This window comes from Copadichromis virginalis, linkage group LG11 (assembly GCF_057382275.1).
Source record: "Copadichromis virginalis isolate Kocher_CV1m ecotype Utaka linkage group LG11, C_Virginalis_male_GT1.1, whole genome shotgun sequence".
Classification (NCBI taxonomy): Eukaryota; Metazoa; Chordata; class Actinopteri; order Cichliformes; family Cichlidae; genus Copadichromis; species Copadichromis virginalis.
In genome coordinates this window covers 26,101,239-26,119,854 of record NC_140628.1, presented here as the reverse complement: position 1 = coordinate 26,119,854, position 18,616 = coordinate 26,101,239, and the positions used below count along the sequence as shown (strand labels likewise).

At 40.9% G+C, this 18,616-nt stretch overlaps 1 protein-coding gene across 1 annotated transcript; it reads right to left on the bottom strand.

The window, feature by feature from the left end:
* Positions 1-500: 500 nt before the first annotated feature.
* lpcat3 (lysophosphatidylcholine acyltransferase 3) lies at positions 501-17,017 on the bottom strand. The gene is made up of 13 exons (XM_085471659.1): positions 16,871-17,017; positions 13,639-13,746; positions 11,401-11,507; positions 10,845-10,938; positions 10,629-10,666; positions 8,264-8,442; positions 8,025-8,133; positions 7,828-7,914; positions 7,432-7,595; positions 3,193-3,340; positions 2,755-2,910; positions 736-879; positions 501-649 (listed from the first exon to the last, which is right to left on the bottom strand). The coding sequence occupies exons 1-12, from the start codon at positions 16,953-16,955 to the stop codon at positions 760-762; spliced, it is 1,395 nt and encodes a 464-aa protein (XP_085327785.1). The 5' UTR covers positions 16,956-17,017; the 3' UTR covers positions 501-649; positions 736-759.
* Between the last annotated feature and the right edge of the window lie 1,599 nt (positions 17,018-18,616).

Below are 18,616 nucleotides of genomic sequence, written 5' to 3'. Positions count from 1 at the left end.
CCAATAACAAATCAAATTAAATCCAGAACAAATGTACTGTAAAAACATTCATTAATACAAGGCCATTTAGAGTTGGGTGTTAGTGTACAGTGTGTGATTTAGAGTGCTTGTATAACCACTGGCAGCCATTTAGAAAGAAGAAGCCCTGATGATGATGATTACCATCCATCTTCTTATACATGTCGTAGCACAACATCAGAAAGTGCCACATGTGTGCTCACACTTCCTGCTCAATGTGGACGTGAAATAAAGAACGCATTTATAAAAAAAAAAAAAATAATAAAAAAAAAAAAAGAGCCAAAAACAGACTCTGAACCCATGACTTGTGAGCGTGTGCAGTTCTGTGTCGACAGCAAACGAGTCCCACGTGGTGAAATTTTAAAAAGAAAAGACAAAAAACAGGAAATTGCTCCTGACTGGCTCACAATTAAACCCCTGTGGCACAATGGTAATTTCCTGTAAACATCTCTCCAAATGTTTATAAAAACACCCTCCCCGCCTGAAACACAAAAATATATAGAAATTTATTTATTTTTTTTCTTTTCAAACATGGACATATATTACTAAAAGGCCTTAAAATATTTTCCGTTCTGCTCCTTGGAAGTCGCAGTTCCCTTAAGTGAGTATTCAGTCTCAACGATGGATGGACCTGAAGGAAACAGACATGTTAAAAACCAATCCACGCACAACTGAAATGTCTTTATTTGCTTAGAAAAGCTGTTCAAGTTTGCTTACCATGCCAAGTTTTAGTATCAAGTCTTATTCCTGCTTCTTCTCTCTCCCCTCGTTTTTAGGCACCAGCGCCTTACGGAGGTATGGCATTATTAAATATGCTACTAGGAAGAATAGGTGACCACAGAAATAAACAGAAGAATACACCTGAGGGGGGAAAGAGAAAGAAGATGGAACAGTCAAATCACAACCTGCACGTGCAACTCTCAGTTTCTCTCTGCTGAAACCTGCCTGGCTGCTTTCCAGCTCTCAGACCATCTGTGTAACCCACTTAGCCACTCCATTTCCTAAATAAATGCTTTTTTTGTGCTTTGTTGCTGACTGTTCCTTATAAATCTCCTTTAAGGCAGTACAGAAAAGAAAGACGAAAATTCAATCCCATCAGTCTTTTCAGTGGCTTTTCTTTTCATCGACGCAGCGGGAGTTCTGACACGGAGGCCTCTTGGGGGGGGGGGGGGGGAAGAAAAAACAAAACAAAACAAAAAACAACACACAACAAACACCCACCAGCACCACACACACACGGTTGTCTGGCAAGAATAGTAACTTGAAACTTTTTGCTGTAACACAATGTGACAACACACCGAAAAAGTGCCAATCGTTGCATCATGAATAGCTGCAGTTTTTTAGCACCCAATAAGCCTTCAAGTTTAAACTTCACCGCCTCCGGTTCTCCTCTAGTCTGAGGTGCTTTGTATGTTGCACAACAAAAGATGTGAAATGGCACAAACAAAAATCGTGTTTGTGTTCCTCACAAATGACCTTCCCGGGGTCGAGTTCATAAAAGAGCTTTCAGTGCAGTACTTAAGGTTTTGTTATTGGCTGCTGCTGAAACGCTGCAGAAAAATTAAACAGACACAGACGTGGTCAGGTTTTCCGCCATCGGGGCAGCACAGCGGTATGTCACAAACAGCAACTTTGTAAACACAGCAACTAGTTAATATCATAAATCCAAAGATCACTGCACACTAAAAAATAGCAGCCTTTATGGCTCAAAGTGTGTATTAAGCATTTAATATTAAGATAATATTGCACATGTTCATACACGGCATGCTTTAAGGGACTGATGTGGTTGAACTTTAGTCCTACACAGAACTTTGAATACCCGCATCTAAATGTTGTAGCTGTGTACCGTCACCAGGGGGCAGTGTCAAACACACATGGACTGTCTGTTGAGACTACTGTCCTCTGATCAGGAGCTAAGCTAAGGGACCCACAACAGCACAAACACAGTGAAGTGAAACAGTGTTTCAGATAATGAACACCGCTCCCTGCAGCTGCTCATCCTGCTTTTCTGATCTTTGATCATTTTTGCCACTCCCTTTCCTTTGTGGTCAACTATGCTCTCTAAATCAGCATTCTACCATCGAGGGTTTTTTGTTTGTTATTTTTTTGAGGACAGCATGTGAGCACATCTATATTTGATAGCTTGACTTTGCATAGCCAAATACAAACACCCGTAGCACAGCCACCACAGGTGGGACGCAGAATCGCTGCAGGTGGGGTGTGGACAAATATGAAAAATAATGAGTGGAACTAATTTGAATAAATGATTTTTTGTGCCTAAGGGAAAGGAAACAAAAGTTAACTCGTGCTATTATGATCATTATACTCATATGCTATTATTTTTTATTGATAGGATTCATAAAACTGTGGTTCTGTCACAAATATCTGTGGGTTTGAATGGAGAATATTCTTATCTTAACTGAGGGCTTGATAAAAAGAGTTTGAGAATCACTGATCCACGGACACAAATGTGGCACCACAAATCCACTGAAGTAGGATTGAAAGACCGAAGGTAGGGTTGGGTTCACATCTACACCTTTACAGGGAATTTTCACCTATTCAGCACAGTTAAATTCCAAATTGTATTTAAAGAGAATTGACTTGAAAAATAACATGTTATAGTTGAAACTTCCTGTTCAGCGTGCGGCTAAAATGCATGAAATGCTGCCCTAAGTCAATGGTAAGTCAAAGAGAAGTGAAAGAAGGAACCAAGAGAACTGTGACTTCTGGATTTACCTTGAGCCATTTGTCATAACTGAAGATGGAGAATGCCACTAGAGGATACCCCATGAAGAGCCAGTGGATAAACTGCTGGACTACATAGATGAGTGGGTAGAGTGCACTGTTGGCCAGCTTTGTCAGCACAGGACTGTCCCTTACTAGTGCCTGGGCCTGTCACACAAACACACACAGGTTACATCAAGATAGAAGAATGAATCTATAACCTTAAGTCACAATTATTCTCATTAGTAATGTGCATTTAATCAATAGTAGCAGACTATTGTAGATTCAATAAGAGCATCACCACTCCGTTTATAACAGAGCTAATGCCACAGTTGTAATCAATAGACATTAAATGCAACACTCTTAGTTTATACAGAGCACAATCACTACTTTCTGAGTAAAACGTGCAGCTCGAGTTACAGGGTGCAGAGCTGGGACTGGGTAACTGACCTGTCGCTCCACGGTGATGATGAAGAACTCCATGGAGAAGCACAGGATGTACCCGGAGTGAAGGCCGTGCCAAATCGATAAAAAGAAGAGCGTGGCCACATGAGATAAAGTCTTATTGCCCAGGAACTTCAACCGCTTGAACACATGTCTTTGTAAAGAGGAAGGAAGAGGAAAAAAACAATAATAAAATGAGCTGGCTGTATCCACAACCACAAATTAAACAACAATTTGTGAATATTCATCCACTTTCCACAAATTGGACACACAGGTTCATGGTTTCTACCACATTACCAACTACTTCGCTCACTTTAGTTAATTCATTTCGACTCATTTTATGACACAGCACTTTATTTTCAAAAGATGACAGACACACACACACTCTCTCTCTCTCTCTCTCTCTCTTAATTACTTTTTTCTGTCTTTGAGTTACATATCTGCTGCTCCAGTCATTCCCCGTTAGACGAAAGAGGAGTCTGAGGGTGTGCTGGTTAAAATAGATCTATACAGGTGGATAAAACCACCTGCTGATCTACTGGGATTTTACCACAAAAATCCTCTATGATGGCAGTTCCCAAACTCTGGGCCACAGAGCGGTACTGGTTCTGCAGCAACTATGATGCTAACATGTCAAAATGGACCAAAAATCTCTGAGAAATGTTTCCAGCACCCTCTTGAATCTATACCAAAGTCTAAAAGGGGATGACACCATGGTAGTAGAGTAGAGGTGTACCTAATAATGACTGCTGGTTGAGCTCTCCCTTTTTTCTTTAAAATTCAAGTTCCTGTTTTAATAACAAAACATCATTTTTAGTGGTGTTTTCTTTGATTGACCTCTTTAGGGGACAACCCATTTCTTATAATAGTGTCCGGGTTCTATCCCCACCTATCACAGCTGAGATGGGCTCCACCACCCAGGCACCTGGAATAAGAAGTGTGAAAAGAAACTGATGGAGCTTAGTTTGATCCTTCTGAGATTTTTAGATTTAGTCAGTGTGACATTTTCAAGTTAAATAAACCTTTAACTGTGCGCGTCTTTCATTTAGTCTCTTATAAAGAAGTTAGAGTTATAGATTATCTCTTTAACCGGAAATCCAGGCTGCCAAACATGCTTAATGCATCAGCTGTCACGCTGGCGAGCACTCATTCACCTTGAATTTGTGGTTGCATAGCAACGGAGTTATATTAAAACCCAACAACTTTATGTCCTGTACTAAAAGGACTAACTGTGACCCAAACTGGAACATTATAACAACTTAAAAATCAAACCTCAAACCAGAGTTTCTTCTTCTATACTGCATACAGGTGAGAAGCTGCAGTGTTAGCTGAATGGAACAGGACCAGACCAGGGGGTACATGAGGTGGTGCTGTGTAAAAGCTGATAATAATCAGATATTTAACAGCATCCATCCTCCCCACTGTCAATCGCACAAACACGAACTGAGTGATCGTGAATACCAGGACACAATACTGTTTGGATCCAATAGTAACTGAATATTCAAAGCTTTGGCTAGCTGGAGGGACACAGGTGTCTGATTTTATACTAAGGACCCTATCTAATGTTAAAATAAGGGCCATGCTGTGATTTTGAATAGACTGACATTTCCAAAGGTCACTCAGAGAAAGCTAGAAGTGGTAAAAATGATGGTTGGGAGGTTGGCAGTGATGTGCCACTCAGTGAAATAAGCAAGAACTTGCATGACAGCCAGTAATGTCTATAGACTGTAGACGCACAGAGTAACAAGAAATCAGAACATCAGTGATGCAGCAGCCCATCCAGTTCACAATCATTCACAGTTCAGTTTATTGTAAATGCAACCTTGACCACAATATGGGTAAAGACTTAAATCAGAGTTGGAAAATTAATTTCCCCAAGGGGCCACACGAGAAACTGGGACTGTTGTGGAGGGCCACACAAATAAGCTTATAGGAGAGTTTAGTTTATTGGTGAAGACCTCGACAACAGTCCCAGTTTCCAAAAGTTAATTGTTTAAATTCTGACCAGTGCTGTAGAGGAGCAGTAACTGTGGACAAACGACTGACTGACAGACTGACCGACCGACAACGGACATCTTACCATGGCATATGCTGGTCCTTCAGCCTGCCGAACTAAGAAGTATCTAAAAAGTCTTTGAAACTTTACTAAAGCTAACTAGGTTAGCAACAATAATGTTAACTGAAGGAACGATGGTCACAACTGGGAGTGACAAAAATGATACCAAAGCTGAAAACTCAACACTTCCTTAATGAACAAAAATCCAAACACATGAAGGTTCGTGACAACAAACAGTCAATTCTTTTGCTACTTCTTCCTTTGTGACACCCGTACAGAGGGTGAAACAGTCTTAAAAGAGTAGTTACACAAGCACAAGTCCTGACACAAGCAGGTGTAACAGGCTTTCCTGTGTGTTCTTAAAAACACACACAACCCCCCCCCCCAAGAAACGCAACACTTTCCAAGAAGTCTGTGCTTCAGTTAAGTCACTGAAATTACATTTTACTAGCTTACTATTAGTCTGTGTCAGACACTCATAAAGTTTACTAGCTAAACCTGCTACTGTTGGCTAAGGCAGGAATCCACCATGTGATCCAGATACAGTCACCTCTGGCAGCAGAACATTAAAGATAGCAAAGGGCAAATTGTTATCTTTAAGACTTGAACTTGTGAACCACAAACCAAAAGGTGATGTCACAGTGGCTATGTAGATCTCACATATAGGGTCTATGGGACAGATATACACTTGTAGCAATTGCGGGAAAAAAAAAAAAAGAAAAAAGAAAAAACAAACAACACCACAAAGACTAAACCCCAGATCTGTGTGGCGCAATGAAGACACCAATGATTGTAGTATAATGCACGGTGTTTTTTCAAATCATTTCAGGTCAGACTGGCTTCATTTCATAAGCACATGACCTTGCTGCATGTGTATATATTCAAACCACAGTAGTGGACTGAAACTCCAATTAGCATTTTATTTTGAGGATTTTTCTGGAGGTTTTTTTTTTTCTTTATTTGGTAAATGGCCTGTATTTGTATAGCGCTTTTACTAGTCCCGCCTAGGGACCCCAAAGCGCTTTACACACCCATTCACACACTAGTGGAGGCAAGCTACAGTTGTAGCCACAGCTGCCCTGGGGCAGACTGACAGAAGCGAGGCTGCCATATTGCGCCATCGGCCCTTCTGGCCAACACCAGTAGGCGGTAGGTGAAGAGACTGGGGCTTGAACCGGCAACCTTCCGATTACAAGGCAAACTCCCAACTCTTGAGCCACGGTCGCCCGTTATTTGTTCTAAATTAAAACCTAAAGCCTGACATTTTCTGCCTAGCAGTGTGGCACTTCTGAATCTGAACACTTAACATATGTTCAGACGACCCTTCTGTATAAATATTTTACACGCGTATGAGAACGCTGAACCTTTCGCCTTCGTTTCCCTAAGGTTTGTGACTTCTTGCATCTTTCATGAATTTAATTGCACACCCCTCAAAAAGATCAGCATAACACAGCCTCACATTAACCAGTGCATCTGAAGCCTTTCATTATTAAAACTTCTCATGTGTGCGCCAGGAGTAACTCAGAAGTGGTGCATTTTAGGCTAAAAATACGACTTCCTTTATAGGTTACACAATGAGCCCAGCAAATGTCAAGCCTGTGATACATCTACCAAATGCCTGAAAACGCTCCATCAACTAGTTCCAATATAATACCCCCTTAAGTCCTAATTGACTTTATAGGTTGCATTTCTACATCCCAGCCACTTTAATTTCCATTTGAGCCCGTTTCTACTGCCACTCTACATCTGAAGGAGTGTCGTGGAGTAGAAAGAGAAAGTAAGCGTGGGTTGGTTAATGTTGTTAAAACAGAGCATGAAATAAACTGTATGTTCAGTAAATTGCTTTGCGCACTGCGGCGGTTGTCGTAAAACTGACACGCTTTCAAAGAATTTCACGCATGAATCTTCAGCACCAAAACTGTCAATAATTGTCTTTAATTGCAAAGTTTTAAAATCCTCCCAGCATGCCTTCACCCACCTGTGTGAGGATTCTTTTATTGTTAAACAGCAGAAAGGCAGAGGCTTTGGTAATTTATTTATTCATTTACTGACAGACTGGCAAGTATGCATATTGGATTGGGCTGTTATTCCTCCCTCTTCCCATTATCATCCAAGCAAATATTTAACTTTTATAGCATGGCTTTGCATACCAGCTAGAGAACGTCTCAGATTTCAGACTGCACACTGACCTGGCAGCCCAGGCGTTTGTGTTGATGTTGAAAGAAGAAATGGTTCCTCCAAAGAGTGGCGTCGTCTCAAAGAGCCACACCTTCATATTGGCGCACGCGTTCCACTGGTGCTTACCATCCACTACTCCATTGTATCCCAGTCCAGTTAATATGCATACACCTTCCTGTAACACATAAAGCGTGCACTTTACTGGCTCATGTAAGATCACACCATGAAGCACACAAACCTGATTAACTGGGACTTCACGCTAAATGAGGTGTGCCTTAAAGAAATGTATGAATGCATGCAAAACTGGCGATACTGCCGACACCTTCTGCAGTTTCACATTATTGAAGCTTTATTAGCTTTTAGTTGTTTGCAATGAGGTACTTGCTCAAGATCAAGAGTCTACTTACCGCTATAACCCAACAGCTGACATATTTATACAAAATGATTTTGCCCCACAGGAGAATGAACACACAGCGATACCAGAATGGCTGCGCCTGTGGAAAGCAAATCGTTTTGCAATTAAGACATTAAAAAAAACAAACAAAAAAAGAAATCTTTTCTTTGTTTATATCGTGATTATTGGGAATGCCATTGCTGTTCTCACCTCATACTCATCTGTTAAATAGTAGCTGTCTGGATAATGAGGACTAAATATCGCATATATCACCAGGCAGAGGAAACCAAGAGCAAACCTCTTCATAGCTGGTACAACACTGAGAGAAATAAGGAGAGATAAAGAGACTTTAATAATGTTAACTGAAGGGCTTTGATACTGGGAAGTTGCTTTCCCCCCTTTAAAAGAGATCTAATAAAGGATTATTGTTCAATTCATTTTTCTTTAACCTGTTGGGAACTTTTCCAGGGCAGTCGGTGAGCTCCCTCGCCACAAGTCTTTGGTAGCTGCGCAGTGTAAACTGGGGACCCACAAGGAAACCGCCATAGAAGTAGGAGAAGCCGCACACCTCGAGCAGCGAGGGCACGGACCGCAGAGCTGACTCCTTCTGCTCTGCGCTCAGCTTGGACTGGAATTTAAAGATGTGGCAAGTAAGCAAGAGGGAAAAACAAAATGGACATTAAAAGGCTCAGAATAAAGGCAGGTTAGCAGACATTAAATTGAATAAAAGACAAATAGGGCTTCACTAAATACTCATTAACTGACATTCAGCTGACGGCTGTAAACAGTGTACTTGAGTATGACCCTTAGCATTCAGCTGCAGTACTGAGTAATGACATCGATGCAGATAAGAGATAAAAACTGAGTTAAAAGCAAAAATCCTCAGATTAGAAAGAGAGAGCAGTGTGGGTAATTAACAGCCATCACAGATGTGCCAACAGCAAAAGAGAGAATTCAAACTAAGCGAAGGAATGAGGAAACAGTAACACCTATTGTTGTAACGTGATTATTAATGGACTGTTAGGTGAAGTCAGGGAAATGGGGAGACGCATTAATGAGTCTGGAGTAACATGAAGAAAACCACTGTAGTGATAGCACTACAGTGCCTACCACAGTACAGAGCTAACAGAGAGCCTGAGCTAAGTGAGACATAAAGCAGAGAAGGCTGAGAAGAAGATCAGCGCAGATCCTCCCCACTATAAAGATTTCTTATTATGTCGCTTTGAGCTGCTGGTAGACCTGCTTTCAGTCCTTTAGTTTCACGTCGTTTTAGTAGTGTAACAGGAATATCTGCTTCCCACTGCCCAATGCTTTGCAGCGCCTGAGGCAGTCCTACTACTATATACCAACTTCTTACAATTGCAACAATTGTTTGTTTTGCAATTAGTCCTCATGTTGCTGAGGACACTGGGCGCTTGGTACCCATTATGCCTCAAGTCCCACTGGATTAAGCCTAAAGCACATGAGCGCACTGTAGTGTAGTGTCATAAAAATGGCATGGAGAGGCATGCAGCTCCGCCTCTGATCATAAACTCTATATCCCTCGTGGAAACTGTAACACTGGCGTATTGTTTGCCGTCTACTTCGGTTACTTCGCTACACATCTGTATGAAACCTGTAGGCACCAAAAGGCATTTCTGATTACTTCCTATTTTACTATAATTATTTTAACTAAGTACACCCTTACGTGTAAGTGAATTAAGAGGGCAAGTAGCTGCCACGTGGTGATAATCAAATGTACTTTATTTAACAGACCATCAGTAAGTGAGACTTTGGGTAGGCTGGTATTCTGGAGAACATAGTCTTCCCAGAGGTGGACAGCTCACTAAATTCACCCCAAAGTCAGACTGCGAGATGCTCAGGGAAACTTAAACGTAAAGGTCGTATCACTACGGTTATGAAGAGACTGAACAAGTATGGCTTATCTGGAAAGAGAAAGCCAGGAGAAAGCCTCTTCTCTCTAAAAAGAACATGATGGCACAGGTTAGGCTTGCAAAGTCAGAGCTGAACAAACCACAAGACGCACAGGTAAAACAAGCAGAACGTCAGCCTCATGCCAACTACTAAACACAGTAATGGAGGTGTAACGATTTGGGCTTTTTTGCAGCCACGTGACATGGGCACTTTTAAGTCCGTGAGTCGGCCATGAACTCGTCTGTGTTTTTCAGATTTAAAAAAAAAAAAAAAAAAAAAAAAGAGTCAAATGTGAGGCCATGTGTCTGACAGCTAAAGCTTGGCTGAAGCCCAAGGACGATGTTTCCAGGCAAAGCAAATCTACACTGAAAAAGAAAATAATCAAGGTGTTGCAATGGCCCAAAGTCCAGACCTCAACCGCGTGCTAGGGTGGTGGTGGTGAAATGCTGTGGTGGGACTTTACGGAAGCATAAACGAATGCATGCAAACCTCAATGAACTATAATAATGTTGCAAAAAGAGAGCGCAGCAAAAAGCTCCTCCACAGCGATGTGAGAGTCTGATAAAGTTACACAGAAAACAATCATTTCAAATTATTTTTGCCACAGGTGGTTCTACAAGCTGCTGAATCACGGGGTGAACTTTTTCCACAGGACTGCACAGCATACAATGAAAAGTCTTTTTCACATGACTAAATATTTTCTATAATTAACTTTTTACGCAAACAGCCCTGCTCGTGTAAACAAAACAAAAAAAACGAACTTAGAGACGTGACTCTGCTGATGCAGAGATTAAACCCTCCCCCACAAAAAACCCAATACAGAAATGACTGTTACATGGTCTAACAAAGATAAATGTTAAGAAAGCCTCTAAGCTAAAGCAAGACAGAGCAATAACTCACTGGTTCCTTCCCGCCATCATAGTAATCAAACGCCAAACCTGCAATCAGAAAAACACAAATTTGTCTATGAGACTATGGTAAAGGCACCGTTACTGTCAGCAGCACTTGATTAAAAACAGCTTAAAGCATGTAAAGGCCCCGCGTGCAGCCTTTCAGGAGGTTGTAATGACATCGGCAGGAAAAAAGGAAAACGATTACTGGGCTACATCAACTCACCGATAAGTTTAAGTGTGAGGACACAGTGTGGCATAGTCCACTTGATGTCATACTCCTCTGTGGCTGTGTAATAATACCCCGCTAGTAGGTATAACTGTAGGAAGATGGCATTCAGGTATCAGATATAGGGTGAGCAGCTGTTTTATTTTTTTAGATTTACAGAAAACCTGAGGAAAGAAAGGACTCACAGGAAGCTGCTTAAAGTTTGAAAATAGAGTTGGCACATTTCTTTTTATGAACGTACTCGTAGTTTGTCAGACTATGGGCATCATAAAGCATGTAAAAAGTGCCACTTCCTTACAGGAAGCGTGTGAATGTGTTGTAAGATTACAGACCTACTTCAATAAATGGAACAAACAGTAGTTAGACATCAACAAGACAAAGAGTAGACCAGAAAATGCAGATAAAGAAATCAGATTTTAAACTTGTGGAACAAACTGCATTAAAAGCGTCCTGTGGATAAAGGAGGGGGCTGGTGCTACAAAGTAAGCCTGAATCACAATTTAGTACCTGCGAGAAAACTAGCAGTGCAGAGATAAACCCAATAAAACCTCACCATTTGAAAGGTAAAGCTGCACAGGATGGCTGTTACCGTCCTTCCCATGAGCCTCAGCATCAGAAATTGGACAAGGATGCATACTACGGAGTGATAGAGCTGAGAGCCTGGAAAAAGAAAAAGAGACGGACACGGTGAGTGGGGGGAAATGGAGAGTGTAGTCAAGTGCAACATGACAACAGTGTTCTTCTTCTACAGTTGAGAATTGGCAGAGACAGAGAGAGGACAACAAGACGATGACATGACAACATCTGACTTGAAACAAACTCGAGGAGAAAGGTAAAGCAACAGACCTGCTGTAAAATCCAAGTGCAGCAACAACAAAATAAAGAAAAGAGAAAGAAATCAATGTTGGCAGTTTGTTTACTACTCCAGCAGACCACTCTCCCAACAGCAAGCACAAGCCACTCAGTTTCTTGGTCTACCAGCAACAGACCTCAAACTGAGGGGCAGGCCCCACTGGGGGTACAAACAGCCTACTGTGGTGGACAGGAGGGGGTGCAGAAGACCTTGCTGCTGCCACAGGAAATTACAGCCTGGATTATTTCTTAGTATTAATTATTTATAAATATTGTGGTAGTTGAGGTATAAACTTTATGCTTTTTAAAGTGGATGTGCCAAAAAAACTGGTCTACAAAAGGTACACTGAGTGTTATGAGTTTGACATTTGTCCTGATGAGCTTTCTGTTTGCCTGAAATAACGTGTCGTTTATTAGTTATCAGACTGAATACGAGCTGGTTTTCTTTTAATAATAATGTAATGGCTGCAACTAATGATTATTTTCAGTTTTGTATTTTTTATTTTTGAAAAACACAAACAAGAAAATGTAACCGTTTCTAAAAGAAAGAAATGCAGAATAAAAAGTAGTATATTATGTGATAGCCTAAAAAAAATTAATATCTTTTGTTTTATTCCAAAAATATTGAAATATTAAAAAATGTTAACTCAGTTTACTATTTTATGAAGGCAAAGAAGAACATCAAATAACTGCGTCGAGCATTTGAGATGCTTTGGCATTTTTACTTGTCCAATAATTGGTGGATCACCTTGGGCTCTGAGAAGCTTTTTATTGCTACTGATTGGAGCAAGAAAACAACTGCCAGGTATGTTTTAATAATAAGTGGCAGCTCGCTGCATCATATGCTACACACGGGTAACAAAGCTGGTTACATACAGGAAATCAATCTACTGTCATAGCTGAAGGGGGGGATGTTTTACTTCCCTGTGACTTGACAAAACTTGATGACTAATCCATAAAAGCGTCAGTGTGGTTTTAAAAGAGGCATTCAAACCGCACTGCATTTAAAAGAAAATGAGGCAAAAGTGCTTTCTGTTCAAGTCCAGCTTCTCCTTTTTTCTTTTTTAAGTCAAAGTGTCTCCGTTCTTAGTCATAAATTTGGACAGCTGCAATTTTAAGGCGTACTTCAACATGTCCACACCTCCGATTTTTTCCTCAGTGTGAAATAATAAATGTGTTCAATTTCAGAGTAAACCTGACAGCTGCAAATTATGATTTGCAAGTAATGGAGAAAATGATAATACCATCAAAATAATCATAAGTAAATGTAACAACTCTAATACCGGTAAAATGAATTAAAAAGGGTAGGATCACTCCGAACATTCAATTTCGAAATTAGAAACATTTTTTAATGTTATAATATTCCTACTCAATTCACATTCAGATTACTCTGCAACTACTTTTATAATTTGCTCATTGTTTTATCCCACGCCAGTCCCGTCCCAGGCACAGTGCCAAACTTTTTCTAGTGTTAGATGATAGAAAACTGAATAATTTCGCCCTTTTTCTTGTTGGAAAAATTTAAAAAAAGCAATGATTGACTTAACAGATAAAACAACTTGACTCTGAACATCCTGAAAACATGTTGAGAGCCTTAACCTTAGAAATTCTGGCTCGATTCATCCTCAGACTGCTATTTGTTACAATTACACAAAAAAGAAACACAGAAAAGCTTAACCAAAATAAAGGAACAAGATCACTGTCAGCGATTCAACAGGAATGTTAACAATACAGAATTCAAAATCAGGTTAAAAACAAATCTCTAAAAAGAGCACAATCAACAGACTGTTAGATGTAAGAGACACAGATACCACGTTTTGGTTAATAACAGCAAATGTATAGATCCTTTTATGCATTTACGATAAACATACATGAGAGCAATTCACTTCAAATCATAAAAGATAAATCAGGTCTTTGGAGACATGCCACTTCATCTCACCAAAGTTGAATGCTGCTAGAGCCAATCCAGAGAACGTGTGGAATAAATGGATAACTGTGGGAGTCTGGTTGAACAAGAACGACCGGTACACCACAGCAAAGGGATACCCTGCAGAACACACAAGGAGAAACAGGAAAATATGTTAATGGGAATTAGAGTGTGGTTCTTCATATCAGCCGAGTGGGCTACTTTTAATCTCTCCTGGCGCTAGCACCGACCTTCTAGGTTAAACACATGACGTGAGGTAGCGCATAACTAACACTGGTGGGTTTGTGTGCCACGTTGTGAGAAGTCAGGCATCTCAAGGAGAGAGATTACCTCCACGGCGAAAGACCAATTCTTTTATATAGCGTGAACCCTTTTGAGGTGAGGTAACAAAAACGTAAAGATATTTATATGATATAAATCTGAAATGTAAAAGGCTACAAACTGAAAAATTTCTGCATGTTAACTTTTTCTCTGCATTTGAAGGATAATGAATAACAGCAAACCACCATCTGTGTCAGCTGTAATCTGTGAGACGCAAAGATCAAGTCCATCCATCCACTTTCATAGCAAAAAAAAATAACAGAAAATAAAACCCACAAAAACAAATAAACTCAAAGTTCTTATTCAGACCGAGTCAGGATATCCACATATTCATTTCACTAATTACTAGTCTAATTCTGGGTCGTGGAACCTATCCCACCTGTCACAGGGAATATCCCGGGCAGGTCACCAGACGACCTGACGGCTCTTCTTGCTTCTTATTTGTACTCGATACACAGTTTTTGTTAAGGTGGTAGAAGAGGTTTGTTGTGTCAGTGTCTGTGGTGGGGACCAATTTTCTGCAGAAGTTGCAGCAACTCAAGTACGGTTTTCTGCTCTGTGTCTGACTTTTCATAATCGAACCATGTCTAAGCTACAGAGGAAGCCCCTCGTTTAGGAACGAGGTCATCTATTTGTTTTGGCTGGTCCTTCTGTGGTGCTGTGGCAACTATTGCAAAATTTAATCTCAAGCAATTAAAAAAAAATATTCCAGTAAACAGTGTCTGAAGAGTGAAGCCAAGGCAAAAGTGCCTTAAATTGGCTACCAAGGGGCAACTGCTGGCTGCAAGAAGCGGTCCGACTGTAGAACTCTGGGGTAAAATTAACCTCAGATTCTTTTTAAAGCATCATTTGTATCCATCTATTTGCTCAGGCTAATTTAGGGCTGTGGGAGCTGGAACCTATCCCAGGTGTTAAAGGCCAAAAAGGTGAGATGCACATGAAACCAATCACTTGCCCATCGCAAAGCTAACAAAGAGACAGACAACCACACATTCTCAGAAACACACGTATGGTCAACATGATCAATTTAGAATCACCTATGAGAAACCAGAGTACCCCGAGGAAAAAGCACACACGTACAAGGAGAACATGCAAACCTTGTTCCTGTTCTGCCCTACAACACGGCATTCACTTTGTGTTTATGGTGCTTATTAAAGGCAAACATGGAGGACAAACAGGGTATGTTTTAGGACCTGGCTGGCTCAGCTCAAAGCTTCAGGAATTTAACGTAGCAGTGACAATGTTGCTCTTTTATATCAAGCCTACATTCTGGTTATACTTTTATTAAGCCGAACACGCAACATCTTGCTGCCATACACGTTTACTACCATCTGATAACAGCAGCAGTTTAATACTAAGCTGTACTTTATACACCTCTGTGAGAGAAACATTGGCTTCCAGTGTCTGGTGGCTTAAGAGTTTAAAAATTAAACTGCACACCACTGATCTGTTTAATCCAAAGACTCCAGGAGGACCAAAAAGAACTTTGGGCCGAGTGCCACAGATGGGGTAAGGAAGTCAGAAAGCACTGAAAGACAGATTAACACATTGTTTTTTCCAGGGGTATTTGTAGAAAAGTAAGTAATAGCACCAGCTTTATCCTTTTAAACTTTTGCAATCTGAAGAATCGGGTGAAAAGCCGTTGAATCCCTTGAATGTAAAATCCTACATGCTTCAAGTAGAAACCAAAAGCCCGATTAAGGAAAAGTTTTAACTTTTGTGATGTCCTACACAGCAGTTTATTATAAGTTACTTGACCTACACACAAAAGGATGCACAAGAATGGAACAGATGAGGCAACTTTCGTTGTAGTGTGCAGCTGTTACTAGTGAACTACACTACTATGCAACGCACATGAAGCAACTTCAGGACCGGGGATGGTGCAACAGGTTAGGTGACAAGTTTCCAAACAAAGACTCGTCTGAATAGCCCCTTTCTTTCAGTCTATAGCAGGGCTGGAGTCAGGCGAGGGAAAACAGACGTGTCCATGTGTTGGAGCAAAGTTCAGCAAGGACAGTGTGGAGCATCCTCCCCCACACCATTCACACACCCACATAGGGCTTATTTTGGTGAGGACCCACACGTTCCCCTGCACAGCTTCAGCAACATAGTCTTAAGTTTGAACCCAAAACAGGTAAAAGGTTGGAAAAAAGAAGACCAGCTAAAATGTCCTTACAATTCCAAGGTTTGCAACTGGTCCTCACAAGGACAACTACACGTGAACGCGCGCACACACACACACCTCTGACAGCTCTAAAGTAGTGCTATGTGTTAATCCCAAAGCATTAAACCAACAAATGTAAAGCTAGACTTGTCAAATGAAATTGAGCACTTGTTCCAGTGTTCAGCTCCCTCCTCAGAGTGTGTCTCCTCTCTGCACAGCTTTGTGTGGAAAAAGGGGAGTAAGGGGGCATATTTTGGCAGCCTGTGCTTCTCCCTCCCAACAACACTGCAGCTATTATTGTCGACCTCGGTGCCCCCAAAACCCCAATCCCATACAACAACGAGCAGGCCACACATAGCTCCAAAAAAAGGGCAGAAGAATGCATTTTGCTGCACAATCCTAGCTTCCCGTTAGGCAGTCCCAACAGGTAGAAAATGAATGTAGTTCAGCTGAAAGCCACATGTTAGCCGTTTGTGGTGAGGCTGTGCAGGAAACTATTCTGAGGGTGTGTGCTTCCTGGAAATAAAGCTACTGTTTGAGGGGCAGCCTGAAATTTAAATATAAAGCTAATGTTTTCGCTACCAACACCAGCAGCCCGACAGATAACTGGATAGTGTCACAGCTGAGTGAGCGTTATGTTAGCTGAAACTATTTAACAGTTACACCACCACAGGAGCAGCTCACACCTAACGTACAGGTTGGTGTGATGACCTATGACCGCGACAACAACCTGTAAGTGAATCGTGGGTAGAAACTCACCGATTAAAATAGATAAAATGAGTCGAATCGCTGGTTCCGGGGAACCTAAAGACTCCGACAGTTGCTCCAGCAAGGGGGCCGCCATCTTTCTTGTGGGCGGAAACGTCTTTTCGCCACAGTTCGGAGAGCTGTGTGGACGCAAACCTCAACTTTTTAAAGGATCCCTCAACGCCTCCTCTCTTCACCTCCCCTTTATGATGTCAACTTTTTTTTTTTTCGTTTGCTTTCTGAGTTTGTTAAATGAAGATATACTTAATTTATCAAAAAAGGTGGGCATTTGCGAAAAATAAGAAAATAAAGCTAAAATATCAGACGAAAAATATAGTAAAGTAAGATAAATATACATTTAATTATGTTTTTGTTTATGTTTTTTAAGATTTCCATATGTTATTAGCTTTATTACTGCAAGGATTTGTTTTAGTTTAATGTATATAGTGTGGATGTATAAACAAAATATAAACAAAAAGAACAACTGCACAAACATTTATGATAATAGAATAGAATAGAATAGAATAGAATAGAATAGAATAGAATAGAATGTCTTTATTGTCACTATACAGTTGTACAATGAGATACAGAGCATCTCCTACTCAGTGTAAACATGCTTGGGGGGGGGGGGGGGTACAGTTCTGCAGCGCTATGTACATATGGACAGTATTAACATAGGGAAATATATATATATATATATATATATATATATATATATATATATATATATATATATATATATATATAATGTACAATATACAAGACGTAAGTAATATGTAATAAATAGTGTTTTGTATATACAGTTGAGTTATTGCACATAGAATTGGTATTGCACAGTGGTGGTCCTTAGAGGAAGTGGGAAGTGGGGGCTGAACTCACACATGCACAGATAACACAATCTGTGCATGTGTGAGTTCAGGGTGGTTATCGCTTTGGGGAAGAAACTGTTTTTGAGTTTGTGGGTTTTTGTGTTGATGCACCTGTAGCGCTTCCCTGAGGGAAGCAGGCTGAACATGTTGAAGCCAGGGTGGGAGCTGTCCTTGATAATGTTTGCTGCTTTGGTGAGGCAGCGGGAGGAATAAATGTCCATCAGGGAGGGGAGAGGGCAGCCGATGATCGTTTGTGCTGTCTTGACCACACTCTGAAGCCTCGCTCTATCTGCTTTGGTGCAGCTGCCGTAACATACCGTGATGCAGTAGGTTAGCAGGCTCTCATTGAATGAGCGGTAGAAGGTCAGCAGCAGGTTGGAGTTCAGCTTGTACTTCCTGAGGACTCTCAGGAAGTGCAGCCGCTGTTGAGCCTTCTTGATGACCACTGAGATGTTTCCTGTCCAGGAGATGTCAGCAGAGATGAGGACACCAAGGAACCGGAAAGTGTGGACCCTCTCCACACACTCCCCGTTGATGTAGAGGGGGCCAAGTCGGTGCTGTGTCTCCTGAAGTCAACAACGAGCTCTTTGGTTTTCTTAGTGTTCAGTGCCAGGTTGTTTTCTGAACACCATGCTGCCAGCTTCAGGACTTCCTCTCTGTACTCTGCCTCTGTACTCTAATGTTTATATTTTTATTATTAAAACAGAATTTATTTAACTTCTTTCTTTTTTTTTAACATATTACGTTTGGTGACAACTTGGTAGGTCAGTATCAGCCCCATTTTTTAAATCTCTGTGGGTAAAAGCCCTGACTGTAGAAAACAGATGATACACGGTGGTGTAAGTGTGCCCCCATGTGGCCAAATAAAGAAACAACATTTAGAGATGCT